Source organism: Thalassophryne amazonica, chromosome 16, assembly GCF_902500255.1.
Source record: "Thalassophryne amazonica chromosome 16, fThaAma1.1, whole genome shotgun sequence".
Taxonomy (NCBI): Eukaryota; Metazoa; Chordata; class Actinopteri; order Batrachoidiformes; family Batrachoididae; genus Thalassophryne; species Thalassophryne amazonica.
The window spans coordinates 75,461,063-75,478,029 of NC_047118.1; the positions used below are offsets into that span (position 1 = coordinate 75,461,063).

The following is a 16,967-nucleotide window of genomic DNA, read 5'->3' on the forward strand; positions in this document are numbered from 1 at the left end:
GCAATAGGTCGAAGCAGTGCTTCAATCTGCGAACCACTGCTTGGATTGGTTCAAGGTTCAAAGCAAAGCCGTGCTGCAGAAAAGTTGATTACAGGCGCACATGACGTGAAATACTCGTTTAGCCATTTAAACATTTTGGTAAATGGAAACTTTTTAAAACCGACATCCACACCAAAGCCACCCACAGTGGCACTCAATAGATGCTAACGCTACAGAGTTTCACAGGCCTGCAGCGGTCAACAGACAACCTGCATCATATTTAATTAGTTTGCAATGGGAGTCTGTGCTAACAATATGGAGTTATGTGATTCATGGTTACATTGTTGTTGCATATGTGAATGAGGAGGGTGTCGAGATTTTTATGTTTTGGGGGGTTTTTTGGTGGTGGGGTGGGGGGGGGGGTCCTGGCCATGTGTTTGATTTTCATTTATTTCAAAAACAAACTGTGAATGAAAGGTACTGACTTTATAGAACGCCCCCTACAGGAAGAGAAATAAATTATGCAATCACATGTTCACACTGAACTGATATGTACATTAAATACACGGACAAGAACTTCAATCTCTTTAAGACTGTAAAACAATAAGTTGGTAACAGCACCCCCTGACTTGCATCATTTAAAAAATAAAAGTTTCAAAGTGTCGATGTGATTCTCCATAACTGACCAATCACAAAGCGGACACAAAGCACATGTCTTTCTTTAAATGGATTTGTAATCCGCTGGCGCTGCTGAATGTCTTGGAGCACTGAGCACAGCGGTATGGTTTCTCTCCTGAATGAGTCCGTTTGTGTTTTTTCATGGTGTCGCCATCGCTAAACGTCCGGCAGCAAAACGGGCAGCTGTACGGCCTCTCGCCCGTGTGGATGCGGAGGTGTCGCCGTAGGTTTCCTCTCTGGCTGAAGCTCTTGGAGCAGTAGGTGCAGCGGTGGGGTCTCTCGCCCGTGTGCGTGCGGAGGTGGCGCCGCAGGTCAGCTGACTGGGCAAAGGATTTGCAGCACCAGTCGCAGGCATAGATCTTACGTTTCTGCTCGAGGTGGAGACGGAGACTGCTGGCTTGGCTGAACACCTCCCTGCAGCGAGGACAGCGATGGACAACATCCTGCAGGTGACCAGCGGGTCGGAGTGTGATGTCATCTAGAGCTGAAACAATTTTGTGATTAATCCACACGGAATCCACAGAATTAAGACTAAACACCTTTCCAGACACAAACTTAACATTTGAAAAGATTACAAATTCTATGAAGTACAGTGACACAAATAAGTACTTGATCCACTGTTGATTTTGCAAGTTTTCCCACCCACAAAGAATGGAGAGGTCCGTAATTTTTAAATCACAGGTACACTTCAACTGAGACAGAATCTTAAAAAAAAGAAAAGAAAATCAGAAAATCACATTGTATGATTTTTAAATAATTAATTAGCATTTTATTGCAAATAAGTATTTGACCACCTACCAACCAGCAAGAATTCTGGCTCTCTCTGACCTGTTTTTCTTTAAGAAGCCCTCCTAATCTGCACTCTTTGCCTGTATTAATTGCACCTGTTTGAACTCGTTACCTGTATAAAAGACACCTGTTCACACACTTGATCAATCACACTCCAATCTATCCACCATGACCAAGACCAAAGAGCTGTCTAAGGACACCAGGGACAAAATTGTAGACCTGCACAAGGCTGGGATGGACTGCAGGACAACATAGGCAGTAGGCCATGTGAGCTTATTGTGTTTGTTCGTAATCCTACAATTGATTTTTAGAAATAAAATTCATGATAATTTGCCAAATATTATTAAAAATGCATAACAACTTGTTCTCCTCATGATTTTGGCCCAATTTTCTAAAAATGTATAAATTCTGGTGGCTTTTATAAAAGCAGGGCACTTCCTGGTTTGACCATTTTGACTAATCAGGAGGCAGCATTGCTTGCTCACAAAAAAAAAACAAACAAAAAAACAACGGCATCTGACACTACCGACGTCAGTGAAGTAATATTGACTTCGGGTTTGTTAGTGACGTTAAATTGAACTTATTTAACGCAACAATGTTGAGCAAAGTTTTGTCCTGTGCCGAGATTCTGAAACAATCTGACGACGTACAGGCCCAAATTGCAACAGACTTTTCTGGCACTTATTAACTTGAGTACTACTACCAGTACCACAGTGCATGGCTGCAAGCAACTGAAAATTTTTTGACTGAACATTTTCCATGAGTGCACGAACTGTGCGGTGAAGCCGCGAAGTCATCTAGGGGGTCTGGGGGCATGCCCCCCTGGAAATTTTGAAAAAAAAGGGCAATTTGGTGCATTCTGAGTGCAATTTGGACAGTTTTCCTTTGCCCAAAACAGTGCTTTTTGACTCTTATCATACTGCAAAAAATGACTAAAATGTATTAATTTCATCACAATTTATTTACTATTTTGTATGACAGTATGTGTCCGTAATAAGTTACATCCACAAATGGAATGACTGTCTGCAATAATTTAACTGACTATAATTTCTGCTTTCATTCTACACAATTAATCAAATCCTAAGTGTGTCTTACAAAATAAATAAATTATTCGAACCTTTATGCTATTACCTGGTAAAATAAATAATACACTTAAAGACACTAAAAGACACATAAGTATTGCCAATGAAAAGTCTTTTTCCCCGTTGTTGAAGCTTATCTTTCTTCTGCCATGTAGGGCAAATGAAGTTCCTTCAAGTGGCATCCCACTTCCTTGGTCATAAACTCCCACACTTCTGGCAAGTACTGGTCATCAACCCTGTACATCTTCACCTCTCTCCAAAGACTTGGTGTGCGGATGGATGGCATGTGGCCGTAGGCCTTCTCCACATTGAGTAGGTCCACGATACCTACATACTTCAGCACCTCAACCTGCAGTTCTACTGGCAGCAAGTCCATGGCTGTTATTAGATAAAAAAAATGGAAGTCTATGGTGGCATTGTTCATGTTATCTGTGTGGCACTGCTGAGTTTTCTTTTTAATGTTTTATTTAATTTGGAGATCACTTTTTGGGGGAAATTGTAAATATATTTAGGTATTGTAAATTAACTGCAGTTGTATTTACTGTCAATTAAGCAACCACTGAAGATATGTGCACTGGGGTGGGATTTTTACTTCTTCCCACTCCCTTTCGAACTTTCTTGTTGTCATTTTTTGATTTGCTTCTTTTTTGATCTTGTTTATTTTTTCATGAGTGTAGAGGTACAGAGAGTACAAAGAAGCTTTGTTCATTTGATTTGCTTATATTGTGAACTGCCATGATACTGGAATTGACAACTAAGTTCGAAATAAAAAAAAATTGATTGATTGATGACCACCAGACCAACTGAATTTTAAATAAAGTCTTGTGAAATACTGTCACCACAATCCAGCACTTTCAAATGCCACAAGTTTTAATATAAATGATAAAATCATAACCAATGAACACTTTTACAGTATTAGCATTTTATTTTACTTCAAAATATTTTATTTTACAATATATCTTGTCATTTTTGAATCGATTAAAGAGTAAAAACTTAATAAATCAGTTGTAAGTACTAAAAGAAGTTTATGTAGAAAGCAATTTAGCCAGAAGGTCGAGAGGGGGAAGTGTTGACTTTTTAAGTACTTGAAAGACACTGGACTCATCAAGGATTTAGTACTGCTATAATGGACTGATGCAGCAGGTGGCAGCAGTGCGATGCCATTAAGCGTAGAAGAAGAGAGGGGTAAGTTAGATTTCACACCGGGACACACGTTTGGAGAGGAGTGCATTTCATGTCAAAATAAAGCTATAAAGTGTAAAAACGGAAGGAAATCAATTGTAAGGCCTGAAAGGAGTTTCTTAGGAAGTATTTTAGCAGTAAAGTCCAATGAGAGGAGGAAGTGTTGCCTGTTTAAATACATGAAAGACACGGGACTCAATGAGAGGATTTAGGGTTGCTTTAACGGCCTGATACAGTAGGTGGCAGCAGTCCAACAATAAGGATGCCGGCTGCCATTAAACGCCGTAGAAGAAGAGGGGTGAGTTTGATTTTCTCATAGGGACACCCGGTTTGATAGGAGCGCGTTTCGTATCGAAATAAAGCCATAAAATAAATTTTTTTAAGTTAGCGGTTTTATACGACGATATAAACGGAACATGGAAAAAAAATTGGACGGAAATCCATAAACGGAGGTTTTGCTCACATTTACCTTCAGAAAGCAATGTGCGCGGTGACAGAGTCGCTGCCCAGAACACCACTGCGCACACACGACCGCTTCCTGTAATGGCGGCCTCCGTATGGAATACATTTTAAAGCAAATTCCGTCCTCTCTCCCGTTTTGTCGAAATGAAGCAATAAAATATTTTTTTCAGTTAGCGATTATAAATGACGGCATAAACGGAACCAGAAAATAAAAATTGACGGACATCCGTATACAGACGGAGATTTTGCAGCCATGACTGTGTACGAACACCAAAATTCCAATACCAAACCAAGCCCGTTTTCATCGGGAATACTACCAAAAATTCACTGATAAACAAAAGCTTGACCAAGCAGAGAGAAAGCAGAAGAAAGTGGAGGATGAAGAAAAAAAACTGTCCTGGAAGGTGATTTTCTTGTAATTAATTAAACATATTTTGTGTACTTGCATGCTTGACTGATGTAAATGAAATTAACCATGTGATAATGCCATGTCATAAACTGATTGATTCCAAATAAAGTACTTATTCACTCGAATGTATCACATTCCATACATTATGTATTGTAGGGGTAGACTGGGGCCAAAGAAACTTTTTACATTTCTATCCCCCTGAAACATTTTCGCCTGCATTTTGAGGGCCAAATCTGGTTAAGTAAACCCATATTTTTTAAATCTTTATTACAGCCTTACATTAAAGCAAAAACAAACAAGGCATCAGGCCAAAACATGGAAGAGTGTAGAAATGTGTGTCACTGCACGGGAGCATCACAACTTTATACACAGCAGTTTAATATAGAAAATCCTTACAAATGTGTTTTTTTAACTTCAAGATTAATTTGTTTTACATTTTGAAGTTTAAAAAACATTTTACATTTTGAAGTTTAAAAAAAAAAAAAGAAGGTCCTTTTTAAGCATAAAGCAAAAGCTTCAGCTGGGTCGAAGCCTAAGTAGTCCCCGAATCCCCGGCTCCTTAAGGTGATTTTTCCATCCCATTACGCTGAGAAAAAATCCTACTGAGAACCCTGGCCTATAGTATGGACTATATTGTGACTATAATAATTTACAATTGATTTTTTTTTTTTGTCATGTTACATGCTATAAATGTTATACATACCGATGCATGTCATTGACATGACGTTGTATATGTACAGTGACTTGCATAAGTATTTGGCCCCTTGGTATTTCATGCATTTTAATTTATTTATGTCATTTTAAATACAAAAAGTAAACTGGGTTTCTCAATATAAAAATTTGGAAAATTATGCTCCTTAAACTCAAACTGAAAACAAATCTCTACAACTTTATATAAATGAATAGAAAATATAAAAGACAAGATGATGGGTTGCATAAGTAATGGGCCTCTTTGATATAATACCTGTAAATAATCAGCTTTATTGACAGTTTTCTTCAGAGAAGTCAGGGGAAGGATACATGAACATTTCCAAGTCACTGAATATGTCTTGGACTTTATTTACTGCAATTATGAAGAAATACATACAGTATGGCACTCTGTTAAATTTGCATAGAGTAGACAGTTCTCAAAACCTGAGTGAGTCTGCAAGAAAGAGAAGAATGAGGAAAACCACCAAGACACCAGGCAACCCAGAAGTTATTGGCTTCTGTGGGTGTGACTGAAGAAATTGTGCACAGTGCAAGTTTTGCATTTTGCATCGCCAGTTATACAGCTTCATGAAAAGTGGTACAGAGGAGGGTTTTCTTAAAAAAAATAAAAGACCTGAAAGTTCAGCTACAATTTGCTAGGAGATACATCTGAGCTGCAAGCCTAGATTTGATGTTTAAGCGATCAAAGTGCAAGCCAGAGGATAGTGATGATGAATGCTGTGCTAATCTTGGTCATCGGTGTACAGGCCTATGCCAATGCAAAAACTGTGACAAAATGGAACCTATACTATTCGATGCAGATGAAGATGCAAATAATCCAATTGATTATTCTGATGACGTGGAGGCAGGGGAGGAAGATTTTGATGAAGAGGGCAGTAAATAATGGGTTGGGCTTAATTGCACCTTGCGAAATGTTTGCATAGTCAATTAATCAATCTAAGAAGAGCTACAAGTACATTGTATTATAGTCTGTTGTTAAGAATTTGTGTTCTTCCAGATATCAGTTGTGTTGCAAAACATGTATAGTGGGGTAAAAATGTATTTAGTCAGTTCCTGATTGTGCAAGTTCTCCAACTTAGAAAGATGAGAGGTCTGTAATTTTCATTAGGGGTGTCAGAACAAAAAAATCGATTCACATCCGAATCACGATTCTTATTTATTATGATTGTGAATCGATCCAAAATGTCCAAGAATTGATGATTAAAAAGCATTTTTTTTAAACATTTTCTTGCTTACTCGCTGCGTGTACTGTTTGTTAGGCAACGGCTTCCGTACTACAGTGTCCCCGCAAGGGGGAGGGGTGGTCCGGCGTGCTTCAAACACTCGTGAGCTGCAGACTTCAGTGGCTGTAGCTTAGCATGGTGGATGAAAAGCTAATTCAGCCAGCACCGTCTTTGCTGAAGGCAAATGTTTAGGCGCATTTTGGATTTTATTATTTGCTGCATAAGAAGGAGCTTGACATGACTTATGCAGTGTGCAGAATCTGCAAAATGAAAGTCAAGTACTTTGGAAACACTTCAAATCCGCAAGCCCACATGCTACGCTATCACCCGGAGCTGAAAGAGGGGGAGCAGCGGTCTCTGCCGACTACTGATCAGCGCTTCGCTAAACTGCCAGCCAACTCCGAACGAGCAAAGCAGGTGGGTAAATTTATTTCTTGAATCACTTGATTAACCTTGTAAAGCTGCATTTTCTTAAACATAAACTTTTTTTAAGTTCTCAGAGCTCTTTGAATCGAAAATCGATTCTGAATCGAATCGCCACCCCAAGAATCGGAATAAAATTGAATCGTGAGTTGTACGATTTACATCCCTAATTTTCATCATAGGTACACTTCAATTATGAGAGACAAAATGAGAAACAAAAATCCAGAAAATCACACTGTAGGATTTTTAAAGAATTTATTTGTAAATTATGGTGGAAAATAAGTATTTGGTCAACCACAAACAAGCAAGATTTCTGGCTCTCTCAGACCTGTAACTTCTTCTTTAAGAAACTCTTCTGTCCTCCACCTGTTACTTGTATTAATAGCACCTGTTGGAACTCGTTATCTGTATAAAAGACACCTGTCCACAGCCTCAAACAGTCAGACTCTAAACTCAACCATGGCCAAGACCAAAGAGCTGTCGAAGGACACCAGGAAGAAAACTGTAGATCTGCACCAGGCTGGGAAAAGTGAATCTACAATAGTCAAGCACGTTGGTGTGAATAAGTCAACTGTGGGAGCAATTGTAAGAAAATGGAAGACATACAAGACCATTGATAATCTCCCTCGATCTGGGGCTCCATGCAAGATCTCATCCCGTGGGGTCAAAATGAAACAAAAATCCCAGAACTACACGGAGAGAGCTGATGAATGACCTGCAGAGAGCTGGGACCAAAGTAACAAAGGCTACACACTAAGGCTACACACTACGCAGAGAGGGACTCAAATCCTGCAGTGCCAGGCGTGTCCCCCTGCTTAAGCCAGTACATGTCCAGGCCCGTCTGAAGTTTGCCAGAGAGCATACGGATGATCCAGAAGAGGATTGGGAGAATATCACATGGTCAGATGAAACCAAAATAGAACATCTTGGTAAAAACTCAACTCGTGTTTGGAAGAAGAAGAATGCCAAGTTGCATCCCAAGAACACCATATCTACTGTGAAGCATGGGGGTGGAAACATCATGCTTTTGGGCTGTTTTCTGCAAGGGGACAGGACGACTGATCTGTGTTAAGGGAAGAATGAACGTGGCCATATATCATGAGATTTTAAGCCAAAACCTCCTTCCTTAGGTGACAGCATTGAAGATACAACGTGGCTGGGTCTTCCAGCATGACAATGATCCCAAACACACCACTCGGGTAATGAAGGAGTGGCTCCGTAAAAAGCATGTCAAGGTCCTGGAGTGGCCAAGCCAGTCTCCAGACTTCAACCCCATAGACAATTTGTTGAGGGAGTTGAAAGTCCATGTTTCCGTTTGTCGCTTTCTACACGTAAACGAAAAGGCTGAAAACCAACATTGAATGCCCGTGACCTTCGATCCCTCAGGCGGCACTGCATTAAAAACCAACATCATTGTGTAAAGGATCTTACGGCGTGGGCTCAGGAACACCTCAGAAAACCACTGTCAGTTAACACACTTTGTCGCTACACCTACAAGTGCAAGTTGAAACTCTACCACGCAAAGCAAAAGCCATACATCAACAACATCCAGAAACGCTGCCGCCTTCTCTGGGCCCGAGCTCATTTGAAATGGCCAGACACAAAGTGGAAAAGTGTGCTGTGGTAATCATGGACGTCATGTCCTCTGGACAAAAGAGGAAAAAGACCATCCAGATTGTTACCAGTGCAAAGTTCAAAAGCCAGCATCTGTGATGGTATGGGGGTGTATTAGTGCCCATGGCATGGGCAACTTACACATCTGTGATGGCACCATCAATGCTGAAAGGTAAATCCAGGTTTTGGAGCAACACATGCTGCCATCCAAGCAACGTCTTTTTCAGGAACGTCCCTGCTTATTTCAGCAAGACAATGCCAAGACATATTCTGCACGTGTTACAACAGCGTGGCTTCGTAGTAAAAGAGTGCAGATACTAGACCGGCATGCCTGCAGTCCAGACCTGTCGCCCATTGAAAATGTGTGGCGCATTATGAAATGCAAAATACAACAACAGAGACCCCGGACGGTTGAACAACTGAAGCTGTACATCAAGCAAGAATGGGAAAGAATTCCACCTACAAAACTTCAACAATTAGTGTCCTCAGTTCCCAAACGCTTATTGAGTGTTGTTAGAAGGAAAGGTGATGTAACACAGTGATAAACATACCACTGTCCCAGCTTTTCTGAAACGTGTTGCAGGCATCCATTTCAAAATGAGCAAATAGTTACACAAAAACAATATCAGTTTGAACATTTGCAAATCACTGTATTGTTTTTATTTACATTTTACACAACGTCCCAACTTCATTGGAATTGGGGTTGTATATGTATTAATTTCAAGATTGAACATAAGTACAACCTTTCCAGAGAGGACTTTTATTTTACTAAAATTATTGTTGTGTAAATTATACAGACTAAGATTAGTGCAATCTACCCATTTATACTGTCTACTAAAACAGCTGATGGTAAGTATGCACTCAGAGTATACAACTGCCGTTGTGTTTCTGCAAGCATTTCGGGAGAGGACAGTTTTTGACAGACAGAGAGTTACACCCCAATATTAAATACATTTGAGAGAATTAGATAAACATCCTTTTGTGGCATCACAGACAGTGATTAACTCTTTCAAAGAATTATTATTCACTTAACACTCATGCTTGAGTTTAAAATGCACTCTATTTCAGGAGAGGACATTTTTGACAGACAAGACATTTTATTTTGATTGTTTCAAGTCGTTTCCCCTAGGCAATGATCCTGGGAGTTATACTGTTATACAGTAGACTTTCATAGGGAAATTAGTCAATTTAGTGGTTACCTACGAAATAAATAATAGTTCTAGCAGCCCGTCAAAATTAGACACCATGGAAATGACACACATATTTTGGTAAAAAGTTGTATAATTTGGAGTTAATGCTGGTAAACAAATGGGAATATCAAACCAAATGACCATTGCTGCTGACAGACCAGTAGAAGTTATCCATGTATAGCAAACTAAACTTTGCTGGTCAAATCCACCTTGTCATTAAACCAAACTTTAGCTTTAAAATCCACTTCTGTACCCTGATTGTAAAGCAGGGTCAGGGTGGATCTTCAGTCCCACATTAACGTGGGTCAGTTCTGGTCCAGTGCATGTTAAATCAAGTCCATTTAGACTCTGAACATTTTGCAGCAGGTCTCATTATCCTCAACTTCCTTTGGGACTGGACAGGTTTTTTTTTTTGGAGAATTTGTACACATCCGGGTTATGCCAGCTATTCGTTAAACATTTGGTCCAAATTTTGCAGCAATATCAAGCCTTTGTTCCAGAAATCAACACTTTCACATTGTTTTAACACCAGAACTGATTAGTCTGTTTTGTTGAGCTGATTTGAAAACAGCAATCATACTGTGATTATAAAATACACTCAATAGTGTCGTCCTTTAGAAAAAGAGCAAGTTTGACCAACTATGGAGAATGTGGCATTAAGTAAGTCATATGCATGTATTCGAATGAAGTCGTTTACCTTTCTGAGGAGCGGGGGGGGGGGGGGGGGTGAGGAATTCGAGTGGCAAAGCTCACTTACTACGGCTAGACTGGAAAAGCTCTGCACATTGTGTACAACTCTTGATGATATTAGTCCTATGGATCTTGGTCCAAAGAACTAAAAATAAGTTCTGGATTAATAATATACTGTATTCATGAGCCAGGATGTCCAGAGCGGTCCAGTCAAAATTTTCCCTGAAAAGGGGGGGTAGATACACGAGCGCACGGCTTATTACGTTCTTCGGAATGACCTCCGTATATTTCAATAAAATGTCTGATTTCATCTCACACATACATATATCATATACAGTGCTGTGAAAATGTTGTTGCCCCCTTGGATTTTTAAAAGCCAATTTTATAAGAATCAGGCAGGTTTCTATTAGAGGGTCATTCATGACACCTTCAGATTTGTCCCAAAAAAATTTTATGGTTAGATATATGTTAGAAAGGAACAAAAAGCTATTTTTTTTATGCTTGATAGGGTCCGCTTTTTTTTTTAGGGGGTCCTGGAAATCTGGAGTCAAAATGAGCCAAAATGGCAAAATCACAAAATGTATGTTTTTTAATGTTCATTTTTCCGTGTGTCCTGAGTGAGCCAAATTGATTTCCATTTGTGTTAGTATATCAGGTATGGACTTTCCAAAAACATAAAAATGCTTAAAGGTGATAGAGAGAGGATGAATTGGGCATTAATCCTTGTTCTGTGATGTGATATGTACCCCCCCAAAAAATTGGTTGGGTCTGTAATGGCTCAGAACCTTCCTAAAAGGCTCTCTGAAACAGCTATGTTACTATGCTGGGTTTAGAATGCCTCGTTTGCCTTTAATGGCGTCGTTTCAGAGCTTATTTGGCAACCTCATTATGAAATACAAGTAGGTGGCGCTGATCGGTTGCCGTTGTTTGATTGGCTGCCCTTGCTCTCACTGAAAAGAAAGCATTATTTATTTTCATTGCTTTTATATTTTCTGTTGTGTTTCTATTCAGGTTTTTTTTTTGCCTCTTTCTCTAAAATTGTATATAATAATCATTAGATTATTAATATATAAACAAAAATAAATTTAAGAAATATTACAATTTGAAAACAAATGCACCCAAACGTGATGACAGCTGCAATGCTAACTTTTAACATTGAAAATGCCATAGACATGCTAACGCGTTAGCATCGCTCCCGTTTTTAAGTTATAAAATACATCTATCAACTGTTTCAGAAGAACATAACACGTCGGTTTAACATAGAAAAGGTAAATAATACTCACAGACGTATGCTCTTTAGGGTTTTAGCAGGAGAAAATTAAGCAAAAGAAAGAAAGAATAATCGAAGCATTGCTTCAATCTGCGAAGCACTGCTTCGATTGGTTCAAGGTTCAAAGCAAAGCCACGCTGCAGAAAAGTTGTTTACGGACCCACTGCAGGGTCTGTAATCAATACAAAAATTATCATTTTCCTGACAAACACCCCCCAAAACAACGGCCACTCTGAAGGACCGATAACATAATCGTTAAGCACAAAGCTTATTGATGTCGGTGGATCGAGTCATTTCTTAACGATACCCAAAAGGAACTGGTTCTCGATACACATCCCTAGCTGCTAAGGGTTAGCTCATTCCCTTTAGAGGAACAAACCAGAGCTAACATGCCTTTCTAACGTGCCATTCTTACAACAGGAATATGGCGTAACACAAATTTAAAACAAAAGAAAATGTGATACTCACAGGCTGTACTGATTGCTGGGGTTGATTTTGTCACAGAGTCAGAACTGACCCTCTACTGAGTATTAAATGCCGACTGAAGCCAGCTCGAAATCGTGCAAGGTTTGTGAAACAGTCCTCCGTGAAATGCGCAGAGCAAAGAAGTAGTCGGCGTTGTATGTACTGGGGATGTGGTTAAAAATGAATAAAAGCCAGTGATCGCGTACATTGCTTTCCGTGGGAAGATCGTAGTCCGCTAAAACAGCCTGGGAAAGCACACCTGTAGCTCCCCATTGCTTCTCTTCGAGTGTTACGAATGGGTGGGCACAATCTTATGAATAATTTTTCGAAGGGGCGTGTGTGAAAGGGGGTGGGTGTGGGTGTGGGGGAGCTATTGGTGAAAAAGTGACGCAAGTTTTCTCTCAAAAACGGATTGGCCTGTTTTCTAGGGGCAATTCAAAAAAGGAGAAATACTTGAAACAGAGGTTCTGAAACTTGCTGGCACTTCGTGTGTATTCCCCACAACGGGGAGACTGAACTAACACCAAAAACATGAAAAAGATGATTTTGATTCTCTATCCCCTTTAAGTGACATGAAAACTCTATTTTTATTTTTTGGAGTTACAATGCGTTGGGGGCGATAACTTTAATTGAAGGTGGGCGACTGAATTTAGGGTGTGTGTTTAAACAACTTTCATTAAAAAAAAGAGGCTTCTGACATGCGGATACGGTAAATCACTGTGCATTCTGTGAACGGCAGCCTTACCATCATCAGCCGGAACACCAAACTGCACCTCGTCTTGAGATCGGCTCGTGTTTCGATGACCGTCACGCTGATCTCCACCCGTCTTCTCTGAATCACTTGCATTTCTGAACCTCGACTCGTCCGGCGTGACACGAGTGTGACCGGGCGCCGCCACAGAGTCCACGTAAGCTTCACTTTCAGTCACTTTGAATTCCTCAGGTTCAGTTTTGACTAATGCAGAACTGGGAGGCAGCGGTTCCTCTCCACATAACGGAAGGTCAGGGTGGATGTTCAGACCAGATGGAGCAATCAGGAGATCATGAGATGGAAGAGGCGAAGTTTTCCCAAATGTCTCCTGCTGAGGCTGATCGCTCGGCTTAACTACTGAATCCCAAGGCTCTGCAGGCTGCTTCTCGCTTTGTTCTCTTGTTGCCAGGGGGCGCTGTTGTGCAGGTGGCGTCTCACTCTGGACTGAAAGCAACTGAACACGCACAACCTCCTCCTGTTTGTGCACAGCTGATTTAACTGACGGTTGCCTGAACTGGTTAAGGGTGGAGTCCGGCTCCTGCGGATGGGGCCCGACATCTTGATCCCTGGGCAGCTGCTCAGGAGCCAAAAAGCCAAGACTGGACCTGGTGGACCCTGAAACAAGAGCCACAAATCCTAACAGTCAGTGGATTACTTTTTACAGTGTCACTTCATTGTTAAACACCTAAAATTTTCACTACAAAAGGGGGTTTCGCAGAATACTGTGTGTGTGTGTGTGTGTGTGTGTGTGTGTGTGTGTGTGTGTGTGTGTGTGTGTGTGTGTGTGTTTTATTTAATGAAATGTCAAACACCAAAATGTGCAAGGTAACTTCAGAGGAATCATTAGGAAGTCATTTGGAACCACAGGAAAAGTCTCCATATGTTTATCTGGGTTGAACACAACAGCACATTGGACAGGAAGGACCAGGTCACACCAGAACATGAGTTAAGAAACTTACAATTTTATCATAATCACTGTGATCCAGTTTTTATTGCTGTTGTCATGTGAGACGCGATTTCACCAGTTTACCTCATATGAAAATCCTTTGTTATTAAGTCCAAAAGAACAACAATCAGAACCTTGATTCCAATCACGTTCTGAGTTCAGAACATCATCAATCACTCACTCATCTTCAACCACTTACTCCAGTTAAAGGTCACATGGGAACTGGAGCCTATCCCAGCAGGCATAGGGTGTGAGGAGGGGTACACCCTGGACAGGATGCCAGTCTGTCGTAGGGCCACATAGAGACAAACAAACACATTCACACCCACATGCACACCTACGGACAATTTCAAGTTTCCAATCCACCTAACTTGCATGGCTTTGGATGTGAGAGGAAGCCGGAGACCCGGAGGGAACCCACGCAAACAAGGAGAACACGCAAGCTCCACAGGTGGGATTCGATCCCATAACCTTCTTGCTGTGAGGCAACCATGCTAACCAGCTCAGAACTTCACGTTGATTATTAATGCTTCACACCAATGAAAACTCTCATTTCTGTAGGCCAGATATAACTTAATTTAATAACTGGATTGGCTGTGGTTGGTAAGGTTAGACCTTACCTGTGTGAAGCGCCTTGAGGCAGCTTTGTTGTGATTTGGCGCTAGATAAATGAAATAACTTTCAATTGAATTGAAAAAGTGTAAAAAAACAAACAAACAAAAACAAAAAAACTGGACACTACAAGAAGATATGACAAGCCATTTGGTATCAATATTTCAAAAATTAATCTGGGTCTGGACCCTGATCCAGTTAAATTTGGAAAAGTACTGAACTAAAGCAACAACTCATTTTTTGTATATCAGAGACAAGATATGAAAAATGGCCCCAGTTGATACTTCTTTAAAATAAATACAAATAAATAAATAATACTGCCATGGTCCGGATCAAACAACCTTTGTGTGTGTGTGTGGGGGGGGGGGAATGTGCTCCTGTCCCTGGAAACTCACGCCACTCTATTCAAAACATCTCTTCTGTAGTAGCACTCAGCTGGGTCATCCACCAGATAGTTCTGATCCTGGACCCCAGCAACAACACCATCAAAGGGCTAAAAGAATCCAGTGAAACTGCATCATTGTAAATTGGTCCATTGGGGAGAAGAAAAAGATCTCTCACTGCTTCGCTTACTCAAACATGAGAAGTGGGGCAGGAGATCAAAGGCAGTATTTGAGGAGAGGAAAGGTCACCATCTTGAAGAGAGCCCTCGGATACAAAGTCAGTAATGTTAAGGGTGCAGCTTTAGACCCCGGGTCTGGGGCCCACTGCACTCTTGTAGAAGGAAATTCAAGGCAAATGAAAAAAGAAAAAAAAAAGAGACAAATCTGTCACTTTAGCGTTATCGGATTATATTTTGTATACGTTGGGTATGAGGTGCTTTCTGAGATAACACAGTACAAAATGTGTTTGTTTCTCTTTAAAAATGTTCATCAGCGGTGTTTCAGCTGGTTCGTAGGTGACCGGTTCGTAAACAAACATTAAAAGAAATGTTTTTTTTTCTTAAAGCTGATAAAGACACAAAAGAGTTGGTATGATATACGCCTGCCGAACTTACAATTCGCGCGTGGTCATCACGTTAACACTTTAAAATCTGTGACTTGGCAATAATTTAACGTTTAATTCTTAAGCGGAAGTTAAAATATCTGATTTTCTCAGCACAGTTTGGTTCCCGCTGCGATAGCTAGCTCGGGCCGTACCCAGCCAGTCGGTGTCGGCCTCCAGCAGCAGGATGTCCCGCAGCTGCCGCCTCAAGCTCTCGTTCTCCCGCCGCGTCCTGGCCGTCTCCTCCCGGTACTCCGTCACCGTGTCCTCTACCACGTCCAGGATCTCCTTCACCACCGTCGCCAGCCGCTCCGTCAGGTACGCGTTCAGCACCTGCAGCCTGGTCATTTTGGAAACAAAACCAACTGCTGATGCTCACACTCCGGATCCGGAGTACTGACACCTTCAAAATAAAAGCATCGTCTCACAATATCTAACTTGACTAAATGTCACATTTTTGCACAAGCGGTTAAAATGAGTAGTTGCAGTCATAGTGCTGTGTGATACCTACAAAATATAGAATCATCTGCATCATCTGTTCACTGCATATGATGGTCTGAGCTGCATCCACATACGCCATCTGAAGCAGTCTGGTGTAGTTCCAGTTTGTCTTTGTGTAGAATGAGACGTGATAGACAAACATAGTCGCCATCTGGCCCAAAATGCACTATGGTGCCATTCACTTTCAGTGAGAATAAAACATATTAGACCTGTGCCATTAACTTGTTAGTGATGCAAAATGTACATATTCCAATATGAGGCGTACGACAATGTTCCCTCATCAGAAAACGAAAAGCTTGGGCAGCACCAAAAAAGAAGGCCAAGGGGTCAGTGTACTGTGTCAGAAAGATCATCCTGCAGAAATCTTGTGCCAAATCAATAGGCCGATCCACTGTGGTGTCACCGAGCAAAAGTAGAGAAATCAAAATAAATCAGTTTATTAGAGAATGAAACGTGTTTGTGTCTTTGTCTTTTTATCACTTTGTGAGTCAAACACTGAGCAAAAGAAGCAGGGGGGGAAAAAGATTTTCAAAAAGTCAATTCTGTGCTTTTATTCTGAAGGGAAAAGTGCCGATAAGGCCATATACCCGTCTGCCTGTACCGCCAGGTGGCGGTAGATTCACAATAATGTTCCTCCTGCTGTAAGCAGGTGTTGCACGCAGACTGTATCCTGATATATTATCATTTAATTTAAACATAATACATTTGACAAACGCTTCAGTTGAAATCATAACTGAGCGCATACATTTATTTTTCTGTGTGGATATGGTTCAATCAAATTATTTGTGAAAATGAACCGTTTTGTCGAAACCAGCAGCTATTTCAGCAGGAAGCTGCAAAAACATCATCCACTACATCCGATTTTCCTTCAAAATAAGAGTCGCTGGGGGCTGAAGGGTTTGAATCCTGTCCCGGGTGGTATTTTCTGCCTGTTTCTCCACATCTTTTTTCCAGTTTGTAGTAAAGACTGTAAAAACAAGTCTCACCAGCAGAGACAACAGCTGGA

At 40.7% G+C, this 16,967-nt stretch overlaps 1 protein-coding gene and 1 long non-coding RNA gene across 2 annotated transcripts; one reads left to right on the plus strand and one right to left on the minus strand.

Moving 5' to 3' along the window:
* Positions 1-592: 592 nt before the first annotated feature.
* LOC117527389 (zinc finger protein 358-like) lies at positions 593-15,849 on the minus strand. Its single transcript, XM_034189704.1, has 3 exons — positions 15,616-15,849; positions 12,913-13,533; positions 593-1,141 (listed from the first exon to the last, which is right to left on the minus strand). Exons 1-3 carry the CDS (start codon positions 15,806-15,808, stop codon positions 669-671), a joined length of 1,287 nt encoding a protein of 428 aa, XP_034045595.1. The 5' UTR covers positions 15,809-15,849; the 3' UTR covers positions 593-668.
* Positions 3,636-4,085, plus strand: LOC117527390. The gene is made up of 2 exons (XR_004565516.1): positions 3,636-3,671; positions 3,950-4,085. It is a non-coding gene; the product is annotated as an uncharacterized LOC117527390 (long non-coding RNA).
* Positions 15,850-16,967: the final 1,118 nt, after the last annotated feature.

What these genes read in the sequence shown, in the direction of transcription:
- LOC117527389 (XM_034189704.1), bottom strand. Translation starts at nt 15,808, where the DNA reads ATGACCAGGCTGCAGGTGCTGAACGCGTACCTGACGGAGCGGCTGGCG. An exon ending in GGCCGACACCGACTGGCTGG is followed by an intron (nt 13,534 to 15,615) that starts GTACGGCCCGAG and finishes CTCTTGTTTCAG; the next exon opens with GGTCCACCAGGTCCAGTCTT. An exon ending in TGGTGTTCCGGCTGATGATG is followed by an intron (nt 1,142 to 12,912) that starts GTAAGGCTGCCG and finishes AAATTGTTTCAG; the next exon opens with CTCTAGATGACATCACACTC.